General features: G+C 39.5%; 2 protein-coding genes across 10 annotated transcripts in view; one reads left to right on the top strand and one right to left on the bottom strand.

Moving 5' to 3' along the window:
• The window catches only part of ERMARD (ER membrane associated RNA degradation), a 129,332-nt gene that overhangs the window by 77,109 nt on the left and 31,211 nt on the right, over positions 1-21,012 (top strand). For 5 of the 9 annotated variants that reach the window (XR_007724899.1, XM_050787110.1, XM_050787115.1 and 2 more), the window contains exons 1-5: positions 13,099-13,125; positions 15,813-15,981; positions 17,224-17,363; positions 18,286-18,387; positions 18,663-18,752. Coding sequence is in view for 8 of the 9 variants with exons in the window: in XM_050787110.1 (XP_050643067.1) it covers positions 13,120-13,125; positions 15,813-15,981; positions 17,224-17,363; positions 18,286-18,387; positions 18,663-18,752 (507 nt within the window). In the remaining variant the exon portion in view is untranslated. Of the gene's footprint in view, positions 1-13,083; positions 13,126-13,338; positions 13,400-13,424; positions 14,816-15,812; positions 15,982-17,221; positions 17,364-18,285; positions 18,388-18,662; positions 18,753-21,012 lie in introns of those variants that run through there. The other 4 variants (XM_050787107.1, XM_050787113.1, XM_050787112.1 and 1 more) reach the window with 4 other exon arrangements.
• Positions 412-13,098, bottom strand: DYNLT2 (dynein light chain Tctex-type 2). The gene is made up of 4 exons (XM_050787120.1): positions 12,804-13,098; positions 4,462-4,668; positions 3,477-3,635; positions 412-590 (listed from the first exon to the last, which is right to left on the bottom strand). Exons 1-4 carry the CDS (start codon positions 13,086-13,088, stop codon positions 480-482), a joined length of 762 nt encoding a protein of 253 aa, XP_050643077.1. The 5' UTR covers positions 13,089-13,098; the 3' UTR covers positions 412-479.

Here is a 21,012-nt window from a genome sequence, read left to right on the forward strand (position 1 = left end):
TTATGAAATATAATAACATCTTTCTTTCGAACTTGGTAATTCCTTTCAAAACAATGAATACAAAGTATTAAAATATCATTGGAAATATCCAAAATCTATCTTAACATCTACTGAATTTGATACTTTACACAGTTGCATTTTAATTTCCTGTAGCAAATTATAATTTTCTTAAATCTTACAAAAATGATCTTTTACCTATATTCTACTATAAGAATTTGTATACACATACATACATACACACCCAGACACACATGCATACACCTTTTATACTACTTTGGCATAATATTGTTAGTTAATATAATAGTAAGTATAAATGTAAAAATCTGGCTTCTACTTTGTTGTTAAAATAATACAACTGAAAGTCCTCAAATGAGAATAAGAATATAGCAAATCAGAAATATTATGAGGTTCACAAATACGTAAATTTCATTTATTTTTGAAAAGCTCAGCAGTAAACAGTCCTTAGTACCTGTAATGAGCTATTCATAATAAAGGGCAAACACCAAGGCCAGTGCCACGTAGGATTCTGCTTCGTGTTTAGCTGCGACCCAGCTGTCCCATGCAACGTCCCAGATCCATCTGCTGGCAATCTGTGAGAGAAATTTTGTAAAGACCAACTTTAGATTGAACATATTAAGAAGTAATTTTCAAATCTACACTAGTTTTTAAAAAATGAATGCATCAGTATCTCAGAAATTATTTTTAAGACATAATTTGTCTGGTTTTCCCTTTCATAAAAAGCCTGGAGAATGACACTGCCCCAGCCCATCCTTCTTCTTTAATGGAGGCTGGCCTTTCTCTAAAACAGAGAGAGGCTCCCTTAGCTGTGTTTCCAGGGCCAGGAGCAGAAGGCCCCTGGGAATGGGGATGTAGTGGCTCTGCATACAGTATGACTCTGCCATGTAATCCCTGACAAGGAAGTCTTCCCACCCTTTAAAGATTTTCAGCCAAAAAGTTTGTCTGGGCCTTGCCTTGAAATAAAGAAATGGCATTGACTATACAAGTAGGCTGATATGGACAATTCTAACTCCTTTTCTCTGTGTACAAATCCATATGTGATCTGATTTCAGCCCACTTCTTCGTGGAGGATCTAAAATGGCCCAAATTCTTTTTTTTTTTTTTTTTTGAGGCATAGTTTCACTCTTGTTTCCCAGGCTGTAGTGCAATGGCGTGATCTCAGCTCATTGCAACCTCCACCTCCTGAGTTCAAGTGAGTCTCCTGCCTCAGCCTCCAGAGTAGATGGGATTACAGGTGCCTGCTACCACATCCAGCTAATTTTTCTATTTTTAGTAGAGATGGGGTTTTACCATGTTGACCAAGCTGGTCTTGAACTCCTGACCTCAGGTGATCCGCCCACCTTGGCCTCCCAAAGTGCTGGAATTACAGGCATGAGCTACCACGTCCGGCCGAAAAATTCTTTATGGCTTCTCCTATTAGGAAGTTGACTTTATGTCCCCACCCTGTGAATAAGACTTGGCCTTGTGACTTGCTATGAGTTGTAAAACATGACACTGTGAAACTTCCAAGCAAGTCCTTCAGAGGTCTTGTGGCTGCCGCTCTCATGCTCGTGGAACACTATGCTGAGACCCCCATGTTATGAAAGCCCACTCAACCTACTGGAGGATGCTGGCTCACATGCAGGAGAACCCAGGGGCCCAGGCCACAGCTAGCCCAACAGTCAGACAAGTGACAGAAGCCATCTTGGACCTGCAGGCCCAGGTAAGTCATTACATGGCTACAAGTGCATCGGTGAGACCAGCAGAAAAGCCAAGTAGCTGACTCACAGAAAGTAAGCAAATACATGGCTGTTGTTATAAGATACTAAGTTCTGGGGTGGTTTGTTGTGCAATCATATAAGCTGAAACATTCCCCCACTGCGCATCATGCCACTCTCTACTACCTACTTGTTACATATCAAGCACACGAAGTCATCCCTGCCTCAGGATCTTCGCACTTGAAGTTTTCTCTGCTTGGAACATCCTCCCTCCTCTTTGGTACGGCTGGTTCCTTCTTATCTGGATGTCAGAGGGTTCTCCCTTCTCTAAACAATCCCAAGTAGCCACTCTGCTACTCTATCATATCCCTACCTTAATGTTCTCTTTGTAGCACTTACCATCTAGAACATCCCTATTTCTTAAATCTGTATGTCATATGTGGTGCAGCTTCTCTTCTCCATGGGAGCCAGGACGGTTCTTTCTTGCTGATTGTTCTCTCAAGTACCCCTCTGCCAGTCCAGGTCCCCCTCCCCATGCTTCATCATACAGTCCACTCCTAAATGGAACCTCTACAGATTCTTCCAAACGCAATTTTTTTTCTCTTTTCTCTCCAACTCCCACATATTCCGTATCAACTCCTTAGATAATTACACAGCCTAGTGATATTATCTCTTTGTTAATAAATAATTTAATAATTACCTTGCTGTTTATTGAGGGCTCTGTGCTGGTGATTATGTTAAGGATTTTAATATAGATAATTTCATTTCATCTTCACAACAGCTCTAGGAAGCCAGTTTTATCATCACCATTTTATAGATGAAGAAACTGTGCCAAGGCCACAGCCAGCAAATGTTGCAGAGGTGATCTGACTCCAAAACCCAGGCTGTTTACGTTATTCCTATCGTTTTATTTCCTTAAATTCTAAATTGTGCTGCATTATCTCCTTAACTACAGTAAAATCTCCTTGAGAATCATGGTCCACGTTTTATCATTCCTTGTCTTTTCCTTAGTACCTAACACCCACTAGTGCCCAAAATAAATATACTGGTTAATTAATTAACTTAAATTACATTAAACTGTCAAAATTGATATGCTTAAGGAAGAGAATAGCAATGCACTTTAATAAATTATTAGTATCAAATTGCTACTTCTAGGTTCTTTCTTTCTCCTTCCTTCCTTCCTTCCTTTCCTTCCTTCCTTCCTTCCTTCCTTCCTTCCTTCCTTCTTTCCTTCTTCTTTCTTTCTTTCTTTCCTCTCTCTCTCTCTCTCTTTCTCTCTTTTTCTCTTTCTTTCTTTCTAGATGGAGTCTTGCTCTATTGCCCAGGCTGGAGTGCAGTAGAGCCATCTCGGGCCACTACAACCTCCGCCTCCCAGTTTCAAGAGAGTCTCCTGCCTTATCTTCCCGAGTAGCTGGGAATACAGGGGCCCACCATCATGCCCAGCTAATTTTTGTATTTTTAGTAGAGATGGGGTTTCACCATGTTGGCCAGGCTGGTCTGAAACTCCTGACCTCAGGTGATCCACCCACCTCAGCCTCCCAAAGTGCTGGGATTACAGGCATGAGCCAATGCACCCGGCTGGTTTGTACTTCTCAAATAATTGACAGTGAAATAAATACATTTAACAACATGATACTTTCTTTTGAAAGGTACCTCAGAATCTATGGAGTGCCCTTGAGTCATCACAATAAAAATCAAATCACTAGAGAGGAGATGCCTTATAGTTCTAATTGCTAGATCCTGTATCAATGGGGTACTTACATTTATTGCTTGGCCAGTCTTTTGAATAAATAATACTTTTATAATGAACTTATAACGGTGGTACCCAAATTCTTTGACTGCTAACAGTATGCGGTCTGCCAATTCAAGTGACAAGTGAGAGAATACTTTATCATCGTATTTGACATCTTTAAGACTTTCCTTTAAGAAAATTTAAGAAAAATACTTTTATTTTCAAACCAAATATTTTCTATATAAAAATTCAAGTAGAAAACATGTCTAAATAATATATATAACTGTTTAAAAATAAATATATTCCTAACTAAATAATATTAAATACATTTTATGCTTACCTATTTCTGTAACAATTTTGAGGAATATTTATTGGGGTTTTCAAATTATATTCAATTACTTTTCATTATCGACACAAGCTATAAGTTGTAATTTACTAGACTACTCTGCCAAACAGTTAATAGAAAGACACAGGAGATTTTCCAAAGAAGACTTCTAGAAATTCTTAGGTAAAGGAAAGAAACCTTTTAAAATTTATACATGTATTAAAATTCAGATTTTGGTTTTCTTATAGTGGAGATTACTTGGACTCAGAACCTGTACCATGTCACTGCCCTGCTCAGTGGGCTCACATTAAAACTACTTCTTTCCAACCCTCCTCTGTAGCCTCTCACTCCACTGATTTTTCTCTGGCCTCCAGGAAAGTGAACTCAAAGATTTCTAACCATGTTTATTAATAAATTAATGTATAACTTGAAGGAAATGGACATGGCTTTTGGGCTATAAAGCATTACTCTTTTTTACAAACCAGGAGCAGAACTGGACACCTAGCAGACAGACTACACATCTCTGATTAACTGACTTGTTGTGCCTGCACCAATGACACACAATGCCTTCTGGTTCTAGTGACAACTGCATGAGCCAATTCCTGGAATGAAATTCTTTGTATATATATTCTCTGTTTCTCTGTAGAACCCTCATACAATACTGCTATCATATATATTTATCAACCTACTGTTAGTATCTGCTGGATTTTAGTTTGTACTGAATGAGCTTGGAATTTCTTCAGTGGCTCCATTCTATATGAATTAGCAAACTTTAATTTTGCCAGGGCACTCTTCCATTCTTTACCTATATCAGCAATTGAGTCATCAAAAGGAGGCTCTACATACTGAACATCGTGAACTGACTCTCTCAGTCTTTCTCTTAAAATCTGTGCATACTGGAGGAGAAAGAGAGAGGGGAAGAGAGAAAGGGAGAAAGATTACTTTTTAAATTGTAAAATGATTTTTCAGATTAAAAAACCCTGTACAATGGGACAGGGCTCACACAAAGCTTGGAAATCTGTTAAACAGACTTCTACAATGATGTGGTTGCTAAATCCTAGATTTGCTCCTGGCTATCAATTTGGCAAAAAAAAAAAAAAAAAAAGGAATACCATTTATCCTTTTATCTATACTCACAAACATATACACACAAATTGCATGCATATATTTAGAATATCCATGGATGATCCACAGGGACTAGAAACAAGAGTGGCCTCCAGGGAGAGCAACTGAGTGGCTATGGGATGGAGATACAGGGAAAACCTTTCTTCCTCCCTACCCTGAGATTATGAAAATATTATCCTTCATTATCTTAAAATTTTATTTTACTTCATTTACTCATTTTTAAATAATATAATTATTTAGGTAGCACATTCATAAGTCTTAAGCTGAAAAGATACCAAAAGAGCATTGATTCGATATTTATCAGTTCATGCTTTTGACATGAAACATTCATTCTGTGACATCCAATATGCATTAATGAAATATTTGCATAGTATCCAATATGTCCCAGATAAATGCTCTAGCCTCTTAAATTAAAGCAGTGAGCTTCATTTTATTAATAGCCAGGAATTTCTTTTTCTTGCCTAATTGCTTGGCTAGAACTTCCAATTCTATGTTGAAAAGAAGTGGCAAAAGTGGACATCCTTGCTTTGTTACTAATATTACAGGAAAAGCTTTCAGTCTTTCCCCATCGAGTATGATGTTTGCTGTGCACTTTGTTGTTGTTGTTGTTTTGAAACAGAGTATTGCTCTGTCGCCCAGGCTGGAGTACAGTGGCATGATCTTGGCTCACTGCAACCTCTGCCTCCCAAGTTCAAGCGATTCTCCTGCCTCAGCCTCCTGAGTAGCTGGGACTACAGGCGCATGCCACCATGCCCAACTAATTTTTTTTTTTTTTTTTTTTTTTTTTGTATTTTTAGTAGAGATGGGGTTTCACTGTGTTAGCCAGGATGGTCTTGATCTCCTGACCTCGTGATCTGCCCGCCTCAGCCTCCCAAAATGCTAGTATTACAGGTGTGAGCCACCACGCCTGGCATTTGCTGTGCAGTTTTCATACAGAGCTTTTATTAGGTTGAAGTAGTTTCCTCCTATTTCTAGTTTTTGGGGTGTTTTTATAATAAAAGAGTGTTGAATTTGACATATGCTTTTTCTTCATCAATTGAGATTTATCATGTGGTTTATTTCATTTAGTTAATGTGGTGTATTACCTTGATCGATTTTCATATGCTGGATCATCCTTGCATTCCAGGAACAAATTTCACTTGGTCGTGGTGTCAAATCCTTTAAATAAAATGCTGAATTCAGTTTGCTAGTATTTTGTTGAGAATTTTTGCATCAGTGTTAATATATGATACATGTCTGTAGTTTGCTTTTCTTGTAGCGTCTTTGTCTGCCTTTGGTATTAGGGTAATGCTGACTTCTTAGAATGAGTTAGACAGTATTCTCTCTGCTTTTATCTTCTCAAAGAGATTGTAATAATTGATATAACTTTTTCCTTAAATGCTTGGTAGAATTCACCAACGAAATCACCTGAACCTGGTGATTTCTGCTTTGGAAGGTTGTTATTGATTCAATTTTTAAAAACAGATATATGCTTATTCAGATTATCTATTTCTTTTTGTATGAGTTTTGGGAAATTGCATCTTTCAAGGAATTGGTCCATTTCTTCTAGGTTATCAAATTTCTGAGCACAGAATTGTTCATAATATTCTTTTATTATATTTATGGTGTTCATGAAATTTCTAGCAATATCCTGACTTGCATTTCTGCTATTAGTAATTTGTGTCCTCTCTTTCTTAGTTAGCCTGGATAGAGGCTTATAGGTTTTATTGATCTTTTCAAAGAAAAAGCTTTCAGTTTTGTTGGTACCTGATTTCAATTTCATCAATTTCTGCTATAATTTTTATTATTTCTTTTCTTCTTGGATTTAATTTGTTCTTTTTTTATAGTTTATTTGAGGCTTATTTTAGTTCTTTCTTCTTTTCTAATATATGCACACATTCAATACTATACGTTTCCTTCCAAGCCCTGTTTTTGCTGCATTCTACAAATTTTGATGTTTTCATTTTTATTTAGCTCAAAGTATTTTTTAAATTTCTTTTGAGGTTTCTTCTTTTGTTAGTGTTTTTTGATGTCTAGCATTTCTTTCTAGTTCTTTCTTAGGATTTCCATTTCTATGCTTACATTGCTCATCTGTTCTTGTATGCTATTTTATCAACTACAGCCCTTTAACATATTAATCATAGTTACTTAAATTCTGATAATTCCAAAATCCCTGCCATGTCTGGTTCTGCTGCTCACTCTGTGTTTGTTGTTGTTTTTAGTATGCCTAATTTTTTTCTTGAAAGACAGACATGATTCGCCAGGTAAAGAAACTGATGTAAGCAAAAGAAACTACCAACAGAGTGAACGGGCAACCTACAGAATAGGAGAAAATTTTTGCAATCTACTCATCTGGCAAAGGGCTAATATCCAGAACCTACAAATAACTCAAATAAATTTATAAGAAAAAAACAACCCCATCAAAAAGTGGGCAAAGGACATGAACAGACACTTCTCAAAAGAAGACATTTAATGCAGCCAACAGACACATGAAAAAATGCTCATCATCACTTGCCATCAGAGAAACGCAAATCAAAACCACAATGAGATACCATCTCACACCAGTTAGAATGGCGATCATTAAAAAGTCAGGAAACAACAGGTTCTGGAGAGGATGTGGAGAAATAGGAACATTTTTACAGTTGGTGGGACTGTAAACTAGTTCAACCATTGTGGAAGACAGTGTGGCGATTCCTCAAGGATCTAGAACTAGAAATACCATTTGACCCAGCCATCCCATTACTGGTTATATACCCAAAAGATTATAAATCATGCTGCTATAAAGACACATGCACATGTATGTTTATTATGGCACTATTCACAATAGCAAAGACTTGGAACCAACCCAAATGTCCATCAATGACAGACTGGATTAAGAAAATGTGGCACATATACACCATGGAATACTATGCAGTCATAAAAAAGGATGAGTTCATGTTCTTTGTTGGGACATGGATGCAGCTGGAAACCATCATTGTCAGCAAACTATCACAAGAACAGAAAACTGAACACCTCATGTTCTCACTCATAGGTTGGAACTGAACAATGAGAACACCTGGACACAGCAAGGGGAACATCACATACTGGGGTTTGTTGTGGGGTGGGGGGAGGGGGAGGGATAGCATTAGGAGATATACCTAATGTAAATGACGAGTTAATAGGTGCAGCACACCAACATGGCACATGTATACATATGTAACAAACCTGCACATTGTGCACATATACCCTAGAACTTAAAGTATAATAAAAAATTTTTTAAAAAAAACACTGCTGTAACGAGGCCTCTAGTATTGTGCTTGTAATGTATTTGTGGAGAGGAAGCATTCCATAGTTGTAGGACTAGGTATTTTAGTGAACCTGTGCTTCTGGATTGTGAACTTCACAAATGTTTCTGAGTTTTCTGTTTTTTCCCCTACTTGCTTAAGTCACACAGGATGGCTAAGGAGGGCTGGAGTGAGGTCACAGAGCAAACTGCTGCTTGTCACTCTACTTTTGGGGGCAGCTGTTTATCCTGTGACCTCACTTCTCTTATGGATCTAAGAAGAGTTAATTTTTTCGGTTTGTTCAGCTTTTTACTTGTTAGGACATAGTAGGGACTTTAAGCCCCTCACATGTAGAACAAGAAGCTGGAAGTCTTACCTTTGTTTTTTGAATGATATTTTAGCTGAGTATAGAATTCTAGGTTGATAGTTATTTTGAGTCCTTAAAGATGATGCTTCAATGTCTTCTGTCTTGCATTGTTTCTGAGAAGTACGCTGTCATTTTGTCTGTTTCTATGTATGTAACATTCCTTTGTTCTAGTTGCCTTTAAATTTTAAATCACTGGTTTCAAGCAATTTTATTTTGCATGTCTTGGCGTAATTTTTTTCGCGTGTCTTGTGCTTGGAGTTCACTGAGCCTCAGATTTGTGGGTTTACAGTTTTCAACAAATTTGGAAATTTCTCATTCCTTATTTCTTCAAATACTTTTTGTCTGTCCTCTCTCACCTCATTTGGGGACTCAAATTACAAGAACATTAGGCTACTTTAAGTTCTGCCAAAGCTCATTGACATCTTGTAATATTTTTTCAGCATCCTTCCCCAATTTCTGTGTCTCTAAATGTCCTTTCTTCTGCACTGAATCTGCTGCTAATGTCATTTAGTGTATTTTCATTCCTGACATAGTATTTTTCATCTACAGAAGTCTGAGTTGAATTTAACATGCTCAGTCTTTCTCTACACTCTTAAATATATGGAATGTAATTATAATAACTTCATATGATTTACTTTGATGAAAACTAATAACTCTCTTAACTACTTTAATGTCTGTTTATATTAATTCTATTTTGTGTAATTTCTGGGCTGATATTACTGTTTCTTCAATTTTGAACTTTATTTTCCTGCTTCTATGTAGGTCTATTAATATTTAGAGACCAGACAGTGTGAATTTTACCTTCTTACAGGTTGGATATTTTTGTATTCCTAAGACTCCTGAGCTTTCTTCTAGAACAAAGACATTTGGAAACGGTTTAATCCTCTTGAGCCTTGCTTCTTAACCTTGATAAGCCAGATCAAAGAACTCATTCTCTATTTTTCCCACTACTAAGGCAATGCACTTCTTAGCACGCTAACCAAAGCCCTGTATTTGTCATGGTTTTCCACTTTTTCTGGTGGGAACACGCCCAAGGATATTTTTATTCCTTTTGGGTGATTCTTTCTCCACCTCCACTCTCCACCTTTGGTGAGAACTTTCCTCACCAGATGCACTGCTGCACTAAGCTGAATACCCTGAGAAACGCTCTGTAGGTCTTTAGGGCAGCCCTGTCCTAATACTCTGCTCTTCAGTCTCATGCTATCTTGGCTTCCCAGGCTCCCAACTCCTTTTGAACTAAAGGAGGCCTTTCCTTGTGTTGTGGCCTGGAAAGTCTCACCAGGCAATTAAGGTAGGGGCAATATTGGGGCTTACCTTACCTGTTTCTCATCTCTTGGAGATCACTCTTGTCCTGTTTGACACCCAAATCAATGGAAACAACCGCTCCATGCATTTTGTGTGTTACTTTAAGTAGTTTCTGGTAAGAATTACTCCATATTGGCTGAGAGTAAAAGTCCCTCACCAGAAATAAATCTCCTGTTGTGATCATCTGTCAGGCTTCTGTGTCTTAATTGCAGAAGCAGCATTATTAACTCCATAAACCTCTCAAAAACAAAATTATTTTGTTTTGGTTTATTAAGAGAATGCTTCTCTAGGGCAGTGATTGGGATCTTCCTTTCCTCTACAGTATACTCAAGGGATGCAACTACATAGTATCATTAACAGCAGCTTTCAACTGCAATGATTCTTAAGGAAATGGGGCATTCATGTGTGGCCTGAAAATAGCCATTAATGCTTCTAATAAGCTGAAAATTTACATCTGTACAATTTCTCCTTTGTGTATAATATTGTATTGGCTGTCTGACTATACTTATTAAGTATAATAATATACTTATTAAGCTATACTTATTAAGAATATTTTATTCCTTTTATTAAGAATCTTTACAATCTTTTTTAAATTGGGAATAGGCTTTAAATATGATCAACTTTTTGGCATCTAATAATACCTGAGTTTCTACTGATGTAGCATTTCCTTATATTGAGCCTATATATAGCCCTAAAATAAAATGAGCTTGGGCATGAGATATTACTTTTATTTCTAAATGCCACATGCTAGTGTTTAAGATTTTTTTTTTTTTTTCCTGAGATGGAGTCTCGCCCAGGCTGGAGTGCAGTGGCATGATCTCAGCTCACTGCAACTTCCTCCTCCCGGGTTCAAGCAATTCTTGTGCCTCAGCCTCCCTGAGTAGCTGGGATTACAGGCACCCACCACCACACTGGCTAATTTTTGTATTTTTAGTAGAGATGGGGTTTTGGCCTCTTGGCCAGGCTGGTTTCGAACTCCTGACCTCAGGTGATCCACCTGTCTTGGCCTCCCAAAGTGGTGGGATTACAGGCATGGGCCACTGTGCCCGGTTGTATTTAAGATTTTCAAATGCATGTGCACAGGTGAGAACAGTTAAGCTTTCCATTTTTAGTAATCTACTTCGCATTTTGTTAACCTTTGATCTCAACAACAGGAACTCATTCTTGTTAAGCCAAAGTATAATTTATTGGAAAGATACAGTTTACATAACAGCAAAGAAGGCTGATGAACCAGATTCATAAAGACACATGGAGCACTTTAGCTTCTCATCTTCAATGTGAATAAACCTCAATCATTGTATTTGCATTATTTCAAATAATTCATCTAATTAGCTTAGTTTGGGTCTCATCCTCATTAAAAAGTTAAGGAAAGTAGCTGACAATCTCACCAAAGCTCTATGCAATTGCAGATGAGTTAATTCTCTAAAAGTTAACTGAGATGCTACCACTAGAAAAAAGGAAATGGAGGCAAGACAGATAAAATCAAGAGATGGTCATATTGATTAAACAGTATGTCTTAAATTTTCCTGTGCTCCAAAATAGGGAAATTAACAGCTACCTTAAATTGGAAATGACTAAGTGCACAGTTTCCTCACGTACATTTAGTAAGCATTTGTAGAGTCCTCAATGTCTTCCCAATTATTGTTCTATTCAAATTTCTCACCTCTAAAAGACTCAACTTTAAAGATAGCTATAATTGATGACATCCATATCAAATAAGCAATAATTACTTTGGTCCATGTCCCCTCACTCCCAGATTTTAACCTATATACCAGGTGCACCTATGTGTCCCCTCATGGAGTTCAGGCTCATTGAATTTTAAAGACCACTTCAGACCTCAAATAGGCAGTAAGTTTATAAAAGCCACCCTTGTCTGCCTCAATATATAGAAATTTTTCTTTACTATTGGTGACCTATCTGTTATTCAGACTCATTGCCAAGCGAACAGCATAGTGTTTGGGAGTGTGAAGTTTTAAGTCCAATCGATTTAGGTTTCTAGCCTTGCTCTGCTCTTTTTCTTAGCTGTGTAAACTTGGCCTGTTTACTTTTCCTCCTTTAGTTCGTTCTCTCCTCTGTAAAATGTAGTTACCAAGGAAACATTATTAGAACCTGAAATTTCGCCATTACTTATTTTGAGAATTCTCTTTTTGAGAGTAATCTTAAAATGTTTTAGGGTCTTCAAAAAACTGTTTTGCCTGTCATCTCTGACTTCATCCTATTATAGGTCCATGAAGTAAGTATGAAGAGAAACCAATACAGGCCAAGTGGACCGAGTACCAGCACACAGGTTCTGGTCCCAGCTCTATCATTACAGCTTTGTATCCTTGGGCAAACTAGTATCAATAAAAGATAGAGTCTTTAATACATTAACGGTTTTCAAAGCCTAATCATATAGAAAGACCTGTGTTATACCACCAATACAACTGAATAACGACCCTTTCCATCAATATCAGACAATAAGTTTTGGACAGAATATTTTCAACTTAAGTTTTTTTCTCCTGTACATTCTTCAAAGATCCAGACTGCTGATGTTTTAAAAACCCAAAACACGGCACTATTCTGCCTGGTTTATCAAAATATTTTTAATACAGCATACACTCATTTTTCGCTAGCCAAACTGCTTATAATGGCACTAAATACACTAACATACTGTGTTTTAGTACGAAGCAATAATTAATACTCAGAGTACTCTCAGGAAATCCGCAAGCTGAGTAAATCTGAAAAGAAGATCTTGTAACCACCCTTCCAATCGACTTAGTAGGGTTCTACGGCCCTAATTAAAAAGCGAGAAAACTTTAGCACTCAAGTCCAAAGGGGACTGCTCAACTCAGTCTCAGGCTTCAATTTTGCACCTGGGAAAAAAGAAACACAAAAGGGAAATGCTGCCTTCTTGGCTCTGGGGGTGGTGACGGGAGCGGGGCCCACTGAGGAGCGATTTCAATTAAAGGGTCGGGCAAAGCCGTCTCGGGTCCCTAGCAGTCTCCGCACTCACTGCCTCCTTCTCGAACATGCTAGGCCTCCTCTCTTTCCTAGGCGTCACCGGCGCCTGCTGAGAGCTCTGGTTCGGGGTCTGGATGAGGCTCGACTTCACGCCTCGGCCTCGCTTCTCCATCTCGCTCTGCTCCCCAAGACTCCCACTGCCTCTCCTCCGCCGACCGTCAAACGCCTCAGCAGCTCCCGCGAGGGCGGAAGTCTCCCGCCTGCGCCTGGAACGGTCGGAAGTGCCCGCTAGGGCTCCAAGGCGCCTGGAGGCGGGGCGCGCAGGTGCCTGCGTCATTCATGCGCGCCGCAGCGGGGCACCGGAAGTTATGGAGGTAGGGCGGGCGCAGGGGCCGGTTCGATCCCGAGCTAGGCAGGGAGTCAGCGCCAGGCTGGGTGGTGTTCGGCTACGCGGAGTGAGTGGGCGAGCACGCGCCTGCGGTGACCGGCGGTCCCGCGCTGGAGGGCGCTGGCGCCGTCGCGGCCCTGGCCTCTGTGGCGGTATCGGACGCTCGGCCTTGCAAGACGCCTGGCGGGCCCTGCCGGCGTCCCCGGGCCGGGCTCGGTTTCTCCGTCGCCTCTTGACCCTCAACTGGAACGCGGCGGACGGTCAGGGAGGGCTGTGCGCGGTGGCGCGGGGGCGGAAAGCCGCAGGTCGGACTCTCACCTGACCGTGGCCTCGTTCCTAGAAGCGCAGTTTCGTAGTCGTTGCCTGTAGGGTCCACACTCGGACAGTAAATTTGTTTTCATCGCTTTTAGACCGTTTGAGTCACTATGAAACTCATCACGACGGCCTCACCGACCTCGTGTCAGGAGATCTGGTTGCCTCGTAATAAACATTTATTTATTTTTCCTCCCTGAGGCAATTAAATATCAAACACCTATCATCAGCAGTAACGACAGCGGAGCCGGGCGTGGTGGCGCCTGTGGTCCCAGCTACTCCGTAGGCTGAGGTGGAAGGATCGCTTTAGCCGAGGAGGTGGAGGCTGCGGTGAGCCGATATCGCGCCACTGCACCCCTGTCTGGGCGACAGCGAGACCCCATTCCCAAAATAATGATAACTACCATTTTTGAGTACTATGTGCTAGATGCTTTTCATGTATAATCTGATGACTGCAGCCCTACAAGGTGCAGCCTGGCACCGTTTTATTTCACTTAGAACTGAGATTCGGATAAAGTAAGTTTTCCAAGGCAAGAGGTAGTCAGAGACTGAGGAATGATTCAAATTTAAGTCCAGCCCCAAAGCACCGGCCTAGTGTAGTCTGCAGAGTTCCAGCCCCATAGAGCCCAATGGAGGATGCGAGTGACAATCGCCATTCAAAAATAGTTCATGCCGATTTCTTTAGTGATGACTTAATTGTTAGCGCCTACTGGGATTGTTCAAAAAGTAGGGCTGAGAGTGGAAAGTGCAACTTCTGGGGACAGGAGGAGCAAACAGGGCAACTGATACTGAGCAGGACCAGGGAACTCAGACTGATCAGTTTCCACTTTACAAAGCTGCCCAGAGTTAATTGTGACTGTCACAACACAGCCACTCCTTAACTCGACACACCAAAATAAAGAGCCTCTGTTCAGCTTTGGATCCTGAATTTGACTTCTTTGCAGGATTATAGATGGTCTTAGTGTCATGTGGGATAGTCGTAAGGATTTTGATTTTATTTGATTCTCCATGGAAAACCAGTACGGTTTGCTACTTTTTACATGGCAGGGAAGGCTAAACTTTACCTCTGCCCATGTTAGTTCAGAGTGACCCCTTTAACAAATGAAAGGTTAATAAGAAAAAGGTTTATTAATGTACAGAGTACACATCACAAGGGATAAACCTCAATGAAAAGTAACTTGAAATGGTGGCTTAGAACTACATTTGTATACCATCTTCAACAAAGAACTATAGATTTGCAGAGAAATGACACAGGAGAGCAGTTTCAGGCTTCAAAGGGCAAGAAACTGGGAAAGTCGATACATATTTGAAAACTGATGGAGTAAAAATTGTTTGCACATTCCTCTGGTACCTTCTCTGGTCTGGTAAGAGTCTAAAGTTATCCCCAGTAAAGAATATATATCCTGTGTTTGGGTGGAAGAGGGGGAGGAGAGAGAGCTTTTCCTTCATTTGCTGCCTCTTGTCTTCAGCTGCAATTTGTTGTTGTTTTTATATCAAAGAGGCATGTTTTGGGATGACATTGTGGTTTCTCCAACACCGTTTAGGGAGTCAGAGGTACGCGGGGTTCTTTTTCCTTCTTGTTCATTATACTTGGTTTCTGCTCTCCCATTCCCCATTTTAAAAAACTGCTTATTTTGATAACTCTAGGATAGTGAAGGAATGCTGAGAGGAATAATGCTCTGTTGGTAAAATACATTCAGCTTCCATGAACTCATGTCTTTTTTTCTTTTTTTTTTTAGTGAAAGCAAGTTTATTAAGAAAGTAAAGGAGTAAAGAATGGCTACCCCATAGGCAGAGCAGTTTGCAAATATTATGATTGATCATTTTAAGTCTTTAAACCTTTATCATATTTGAGAACATTTATGTAAATTTTATTTATTTATTTATTTATTTATTTGAGACGGAGTCTGGCTCTGTCGCCCAGGCTGGAGTGCAGTGGCGCGATCTTGGCTCACTGCAAGCTCCGCCCCCCGGGTTCATGCCATTCTCCTGCGTCAACCTTCCAAGCAGCCGGGACTACAGGTGCTCGCCACCTCGCCTGGCTAATTTTTTTGTATTTTTAGTAGAGACACGGTTTCACGGTGTTAACCAGGATGGTCTAGATCTCCTGACCTCGTGATCCACCCGCCTCGACCTTCCAAAGTGCTGGGATTACAGGCTTGAGCCACTGCGCCCGGCCAAATTATCTTTAATATTTAATCACAATGTTTTAATCATACAACTTTCATGATATCCAGAAAGCATGTTAACAGCAACTATACCTGAGTGCACTCAGTTCTTAGAGAATTTTCTTGTGACTTAAATATATAATACTCTGTTTTTCTTTCAGTTAAGCAGTGCCTTTTATTTTATTTTTTTTAGGTATTAATAGGGGACCCTATTACCACATGTCTTTCTCCCTCGGTGTATGATATAATTTGTAATCTTGGGTTTCAACTCAGAGAAAATTGTGATATCAATAGCATTGTTACTCAGAATGGTGAAGTATGCTGGAAAACAATCACAGACTGTGTGAGCTACACAGAGTCAGGTTTGTGCTGTCTTTGTACTCCAAACTTTCATAACTGTTCCATTGAAAATGTCTTGACCTGTAAAATTCCCCTTTCTGACCACTGGTTCCTTTTGTTAGATAATGTTATAATACAGGCCTCACTCCAAAGGAGAACAGAAATTAATGTGAAAAGAGAAGGGATGAGTACAGAGAAGCATGGAGAAATTAATGGAAAGCTGGGCTAAGAAAACCTCCTCTACAGAGGAGGTGTCAGGAGGCAGAGAGGGGCTGGTGGACTGTTGATGATGTAGATCTCAGGGCCTTGAGATGATTCTCCATAGGAGTCATATAAATTAAAGGTAGAAAATGACCAGTAATAGATTATACAGTTATTTTAAATGTCTTCTAGGCATTCTTGCACACTTTGGAGCAGAGATATAGATGCGGAAATTTAATAATAGTTATAAAAATTACAAATGAACATACTCTGGCCTAGCAGTCCATTTTCAGGAATCTTTAAGACAGATACAGATATGAAAGTGTGATTGTGCAAGGTTATTCCTTGCAGCATTGTTTGTAACAGCTAAATAAATAAACAGCCAAACATCAAGCAGTAGGGGATTGGTTCAGTAAATTATGATAAATTTATATAATGGAATATTATGCAGTGGTACAAAAGAGTGAGGAGGCTCATCTGATACAAAAGGCTCTGAGCTAAGTTGGAAAAAAAATAGGACGGGCTTGTATTTGTAATTACCCTTTGGTATTTATTGATGATGAACCAAGCGGATGGTTAATGCCAAACTTATCAAAAAAAAATTAAAAACTTCATAAGATAAATACATTTAAAACAATTCATTGCCATTAGAAATCTCAGTCTAATAACGTTAACTTAAAAAAATCAGGTTACAAAGTTGTGTATACAGTGTGAGCCTGGTTTAACTTAAAAAAAAAACCAGGTTACAAAATTGTATATACAATGTGAGCCTGGTTTTCTGTATTCTTAAGTACACGTAAAGACATTGACAAAAATAGTTTTCTCTTGTTTGAAACTTCTTGTATTTTCCAAATTCTCTGCTGATAGTATAGTTTTCTTTCATAACCTAAGCATTATGTGATTTATTTCCAACAATGTAAAAGTATATCATATGTTCAATGATAAGCTAATTGTTGATTTTCTGGAAATTTTATAATTAAAGCATTTTTTCTGTGATGATATAGATATTTTATATCACATGATATGGAGCTATGGTGCTGAAATTTGTTTTCTTATCCTTTAAGATCAGGGTCTGGATTACTGGGGAAGCGTGAGGCTGCTTGGCCCTGTGTGTGAGGCTGTCCATTCACATTTCTTATCTTTGACCAAGGGGCAATTTGAAATTCGATATGCACCGTGGTTCCAGTGGACAAGTTTTCCAGAGGTTTGGCTTTTGAACAACCTTTAGAAATAAAAGACTGTGCAAATACTACTTAGAGGACTTATTATTTGCCAATTTTAAAGGGGCTTCCTTCATCTCCAGGCCCTCCAGCTGTGAAGAAGTGTCGAGGGTTGCAAGAAAACCCTGGGCTGTTATGCCAGGTCTCCAAACCCTGAGCTGAGAAACATGCCCTTTGGAACACAGAAAGGTTTTGAATTCATTATCACAGGATTAGGGGTTGGAGAGCTAACATTTGGCACATAGTGCTCGTCCAGGGATAGAAGAAAAATTGACCACTCCAGAATAAGAGGCCCTGTGGAGAGGTATTGAGGTGTTCTAAGACAGCCGGGCCTGGAGACCAGAGGTGGGATACTTGGTTTGTTAATGGGGAACTGAAGGGAATATGGGTAATTTGGGCCCCAACCCAAAATCTTGTTTTGGTTTGTTTTTTTTGGTCAGTTTTTCTTCATTTTGTTTGGCACACTAAATGACCACAGTAAAGCAGTAACTGTAACAAGTCTAATTCTGCTTTGAATTTGGAGTGAAGGAATCATCATGTCTCCCTTGTACTAGCGCTTTTAAGTGGCAGGATGAGCTGCCTTGTGTGTATCTGTTTGAGGACTCAGCCAAATCAAAAGGAGAAACACGATGGAGGTCGAAATGCTTGACTTTTCCACTTAAATTATGCCAGATTTGTTGCTTTCAATAAATGTTTAAATAAAGAACTTTCAAGGAATTCTTTAGCTATTAAAATATTTTTATTGATTCTTTAAGCAATATAATTATACAGAAAATGTTTACTTATTCGCTGAAAATAACAAAATATAGCAGTTGAAATCTCTCGAGGTTTGAATTTCAATAAATAATATTACTTTGAGAAGTAGTTTTGGAGTGTACATCCTAATATATGTTTTATTCTAAATAGTTATTTCCTGAAATATTTGATGCCTTGGAAAGTCTACAATCTCCCGCTATTTCTCTTAGCTTAATGAAACTGACATCGTGTCTGGAACGAGCCTTGGGTGATGTAAGTGCGAGAACTCTTCCATTATTGGCCCATTAAATTGTCTGAATGAACATTAAGCTATTTTACAGTTGTCCTCAGATTTCTTATTTTCCTATAACATAAAATCATTTGGTATACATTTTTAATATTTCCCTTTTGAATGATGATGAAATCAAAGGATTGGTGTCTAAGTACTTTTCACCCTTCATTTGTACAAACAGTTGTTTCATGGATAATGTTTTTAATGTTTATTGACTCATAATGCAACTGTTGCACAATTTTTGTTTGAATTTTAGGTATTTTTACTGATTGGGAAGGAATGCCCCTTTCTTTTAAGAGATCTGCTTGCATCTGAGGAACTTGCTCAAGTCTTCGGGCAGTCTGTGGTAAGCTTGTTCATCTAAACTCATGGGGAGTGTATTAGTCCGTTTTCATGCTGCTGATTAAGACGTTCCCGAGACTGGGAAGAGAAACAGGTTTAATTGGACTTACAGGTTCACATGGCTGAGGAGGCCTCAGAATCATGGTAGGAAGATAAAGGCACTTCGTATATGGCAGCAGCAAGAGAAAAATGAGGAAGAAGCAAAAGTGGAAACCCCTGATAAACCCCATCAGATCTCATGAGACTGACTCACTATCACGAGAATAGCACAGGAAAGACTGGTCCCCATGACTCAGCTACCTCCGCCTGCGTCCCTCCCACAACTTGTATCTTCCAATTCTGGAAGGTACAATTCAAGTTGATATTTGGGTGGGGACACAGCCAAACCATATCATGGAATAAGTGCAAAACAACAATTCACATATGCTATGCTTTTGTTCTTCCCAAATTGATGATGCTTTAGAAAAAAATTGTATCAGTGATTCAAGCATATTCTTCCTTCCCACCTTCCCTTTCAAAATTGCCCCTCCTCCAGCTCGTAGAAAGCTTTCCTATCCCAAGTGTGAATAACTCCGGGGCACCACAGGGCCAGTGTGAAGCATGTTGCCTCGATCAATTACATATTATTAACTATAATAATCCAGAATACAACTTTAACCCTTTAAATGAGTGATAATGTGGTTTTATTTGAAAATTTTAACATGAAATTATGCCTTTTGCAACCATTTAAACTTACAGTGGAAAAAAAATTCAAATGTTAAAAAAATCATGCAGTTACATACTATATTAAAATCTCCTAAAGGGCACATGATCAAGAGACTTAAGACTAATGAATATCCTTATGCAACTGAGTGAGGCAGGGTCAAGATGAAGAAACCCAGGAGAGCCTTATGTGGAAGCTGCGCTTGCCAAGCCAGGAAGCTGCCAGATGATTTTTGGAGTAAAGAAATCTGTCTTCAGTGGAGCTTTTCCATTCATTTCCGTGGGTCTTTACTGCTTGTCGGCTTAAAGATCATTTTCTTTTGTGGAGAGCTTGGAATGAAGATAAAAAGTGCAAACCTTTTGTTGTTACACTGAATTTTTTTTTTTTTTTCTTTTTCTTTTTTTTTTTTTTTTTGAGACAGAGTCTCACTCTGTCGCCCAGGCTGGAGTGCGGTGGCCGGATCTCGGCTCACTGCAGGCTCCGCCTCCCGGGTTTAGGCCGTTCTCCTGCCTCAGCCTCCCAAGTATCTGGGCCCGCCACCTCGCCCGGCTAGTTGTTTGTTTGTTTGTTTTTTGTATTTTTTAGTGGAGACGGGGTTTCACCATGTTAGCCAGGATGGTCTCAGTCTCCTGACCTCGTGATCCGCCCGCCTCGGCCTCCCAGAGTGCTGGGATTACAGGCTTGAGCCACCGCGCCCGGCTGTTACACTGAATTCTTAAATACATTTTGTTTCTTTGATCTGTTCTTTGGTACTTGCTTATATGTGATTGGCCTTCTGCCCACTTGTGGCCCCTTCAGCTGCCAGGTACTTTTACTTGGTCACTGCCATTTATACATCTGATTGACCAGATAGTGTGAACCATGAATATTTCATAAATTATTGGTAGAGCAAAAAGGTCTCCTGAAGCTGCATAGAAGAACTGCTTGTTAAACGTTCCTACATTCAGTAGAACTGCTCTTGATCATTTCCACCTCCTGGTTTTGGGTCTCCCCTCTGAGGGAAGTTCAGAATGCATCCACATTCCCTTCTCAGCAGCCATCTTTCACATGCATGAATACAGTGTTCACTTCCTTCTCGAGTCTTCTGGAGGCTCAACTATTCTTTCTCCTATGACAGGGTTTTAAGTTCTTTTAGTCTTTGAACATCTTCCGTTATTTTCTGAGTTTCTTCTAAGTATGGTGCCTCAAACCCAAAGCAGTTCTCTGGGCATGGCATGATTGTAGTCCATTAAGTAGGACCCCTGGTTGGGTGTTTTCTTCACTCTGTAAATAGATGGTGGGGTGGATCAGTGATGGGCTTCACGTCAGACAGTTAGGAAGTGGAGGCTCAAGCCTGGAGTCATGCTGCTCGGGCATCCCCTGCTGCCTCTGCTTAATCATACAGTTGCATGCTGCTTAATACAGTGATATGTTTCTGCTTGTCATATCATTGTCTTTTTAAATTTTATTTAGATGTTAGGCACATTTGAAGCACTTTATTAAAGCAGGATAACCTGGGTTGGATCTTATCCCCCATATTGATTTTGTAGCCTTTGAGACCTTGGTTTCACCTTTCCATGCT

This window comes from Macaca thibetana, chromosome 4 (genome assembly GCF_024542745.1).
Source record: "Macaca thibetana thibetana isolate TM-01 chromosome 4, ASM2454274v1, whole genome shotgun sequence".
Classification (NCBI taxonomy): domain Eukaryota; kingdom Metazoa; phylum Chordata; class Mammalia; order Primates; family Cercopithecidae; genus Macaca; species Macaca thibetana.

What these genes read in the sequence shown, in the direction of transcription:
- DYNLT2 (XM_050787120.1), bottom strand. Translation starts at nt 13,088, where the DNA reads ATGACGCAGGCACCTGCGCGCCCCGCCTCCAGGCGCCTTGGAGCCCTA. An exon ending in AAATCCAGCAGATACTAACA is followed by an intron (nt 3,636 to 4,461) that starts GTAGGTTGATAA and finishes ATTTTCTTAAAG; the next exon opens with GAAAGTCTTAAAGATGTCAA. An exon ending in AGACTGGCCAAGCAATAAAT is followed by an intron (nt 591 to 3,476) that starts GTAAGTACCCCA and finishes TTTCTCTCACAG; the next exon opens with ATTGCCAGCAGATGGATCTG.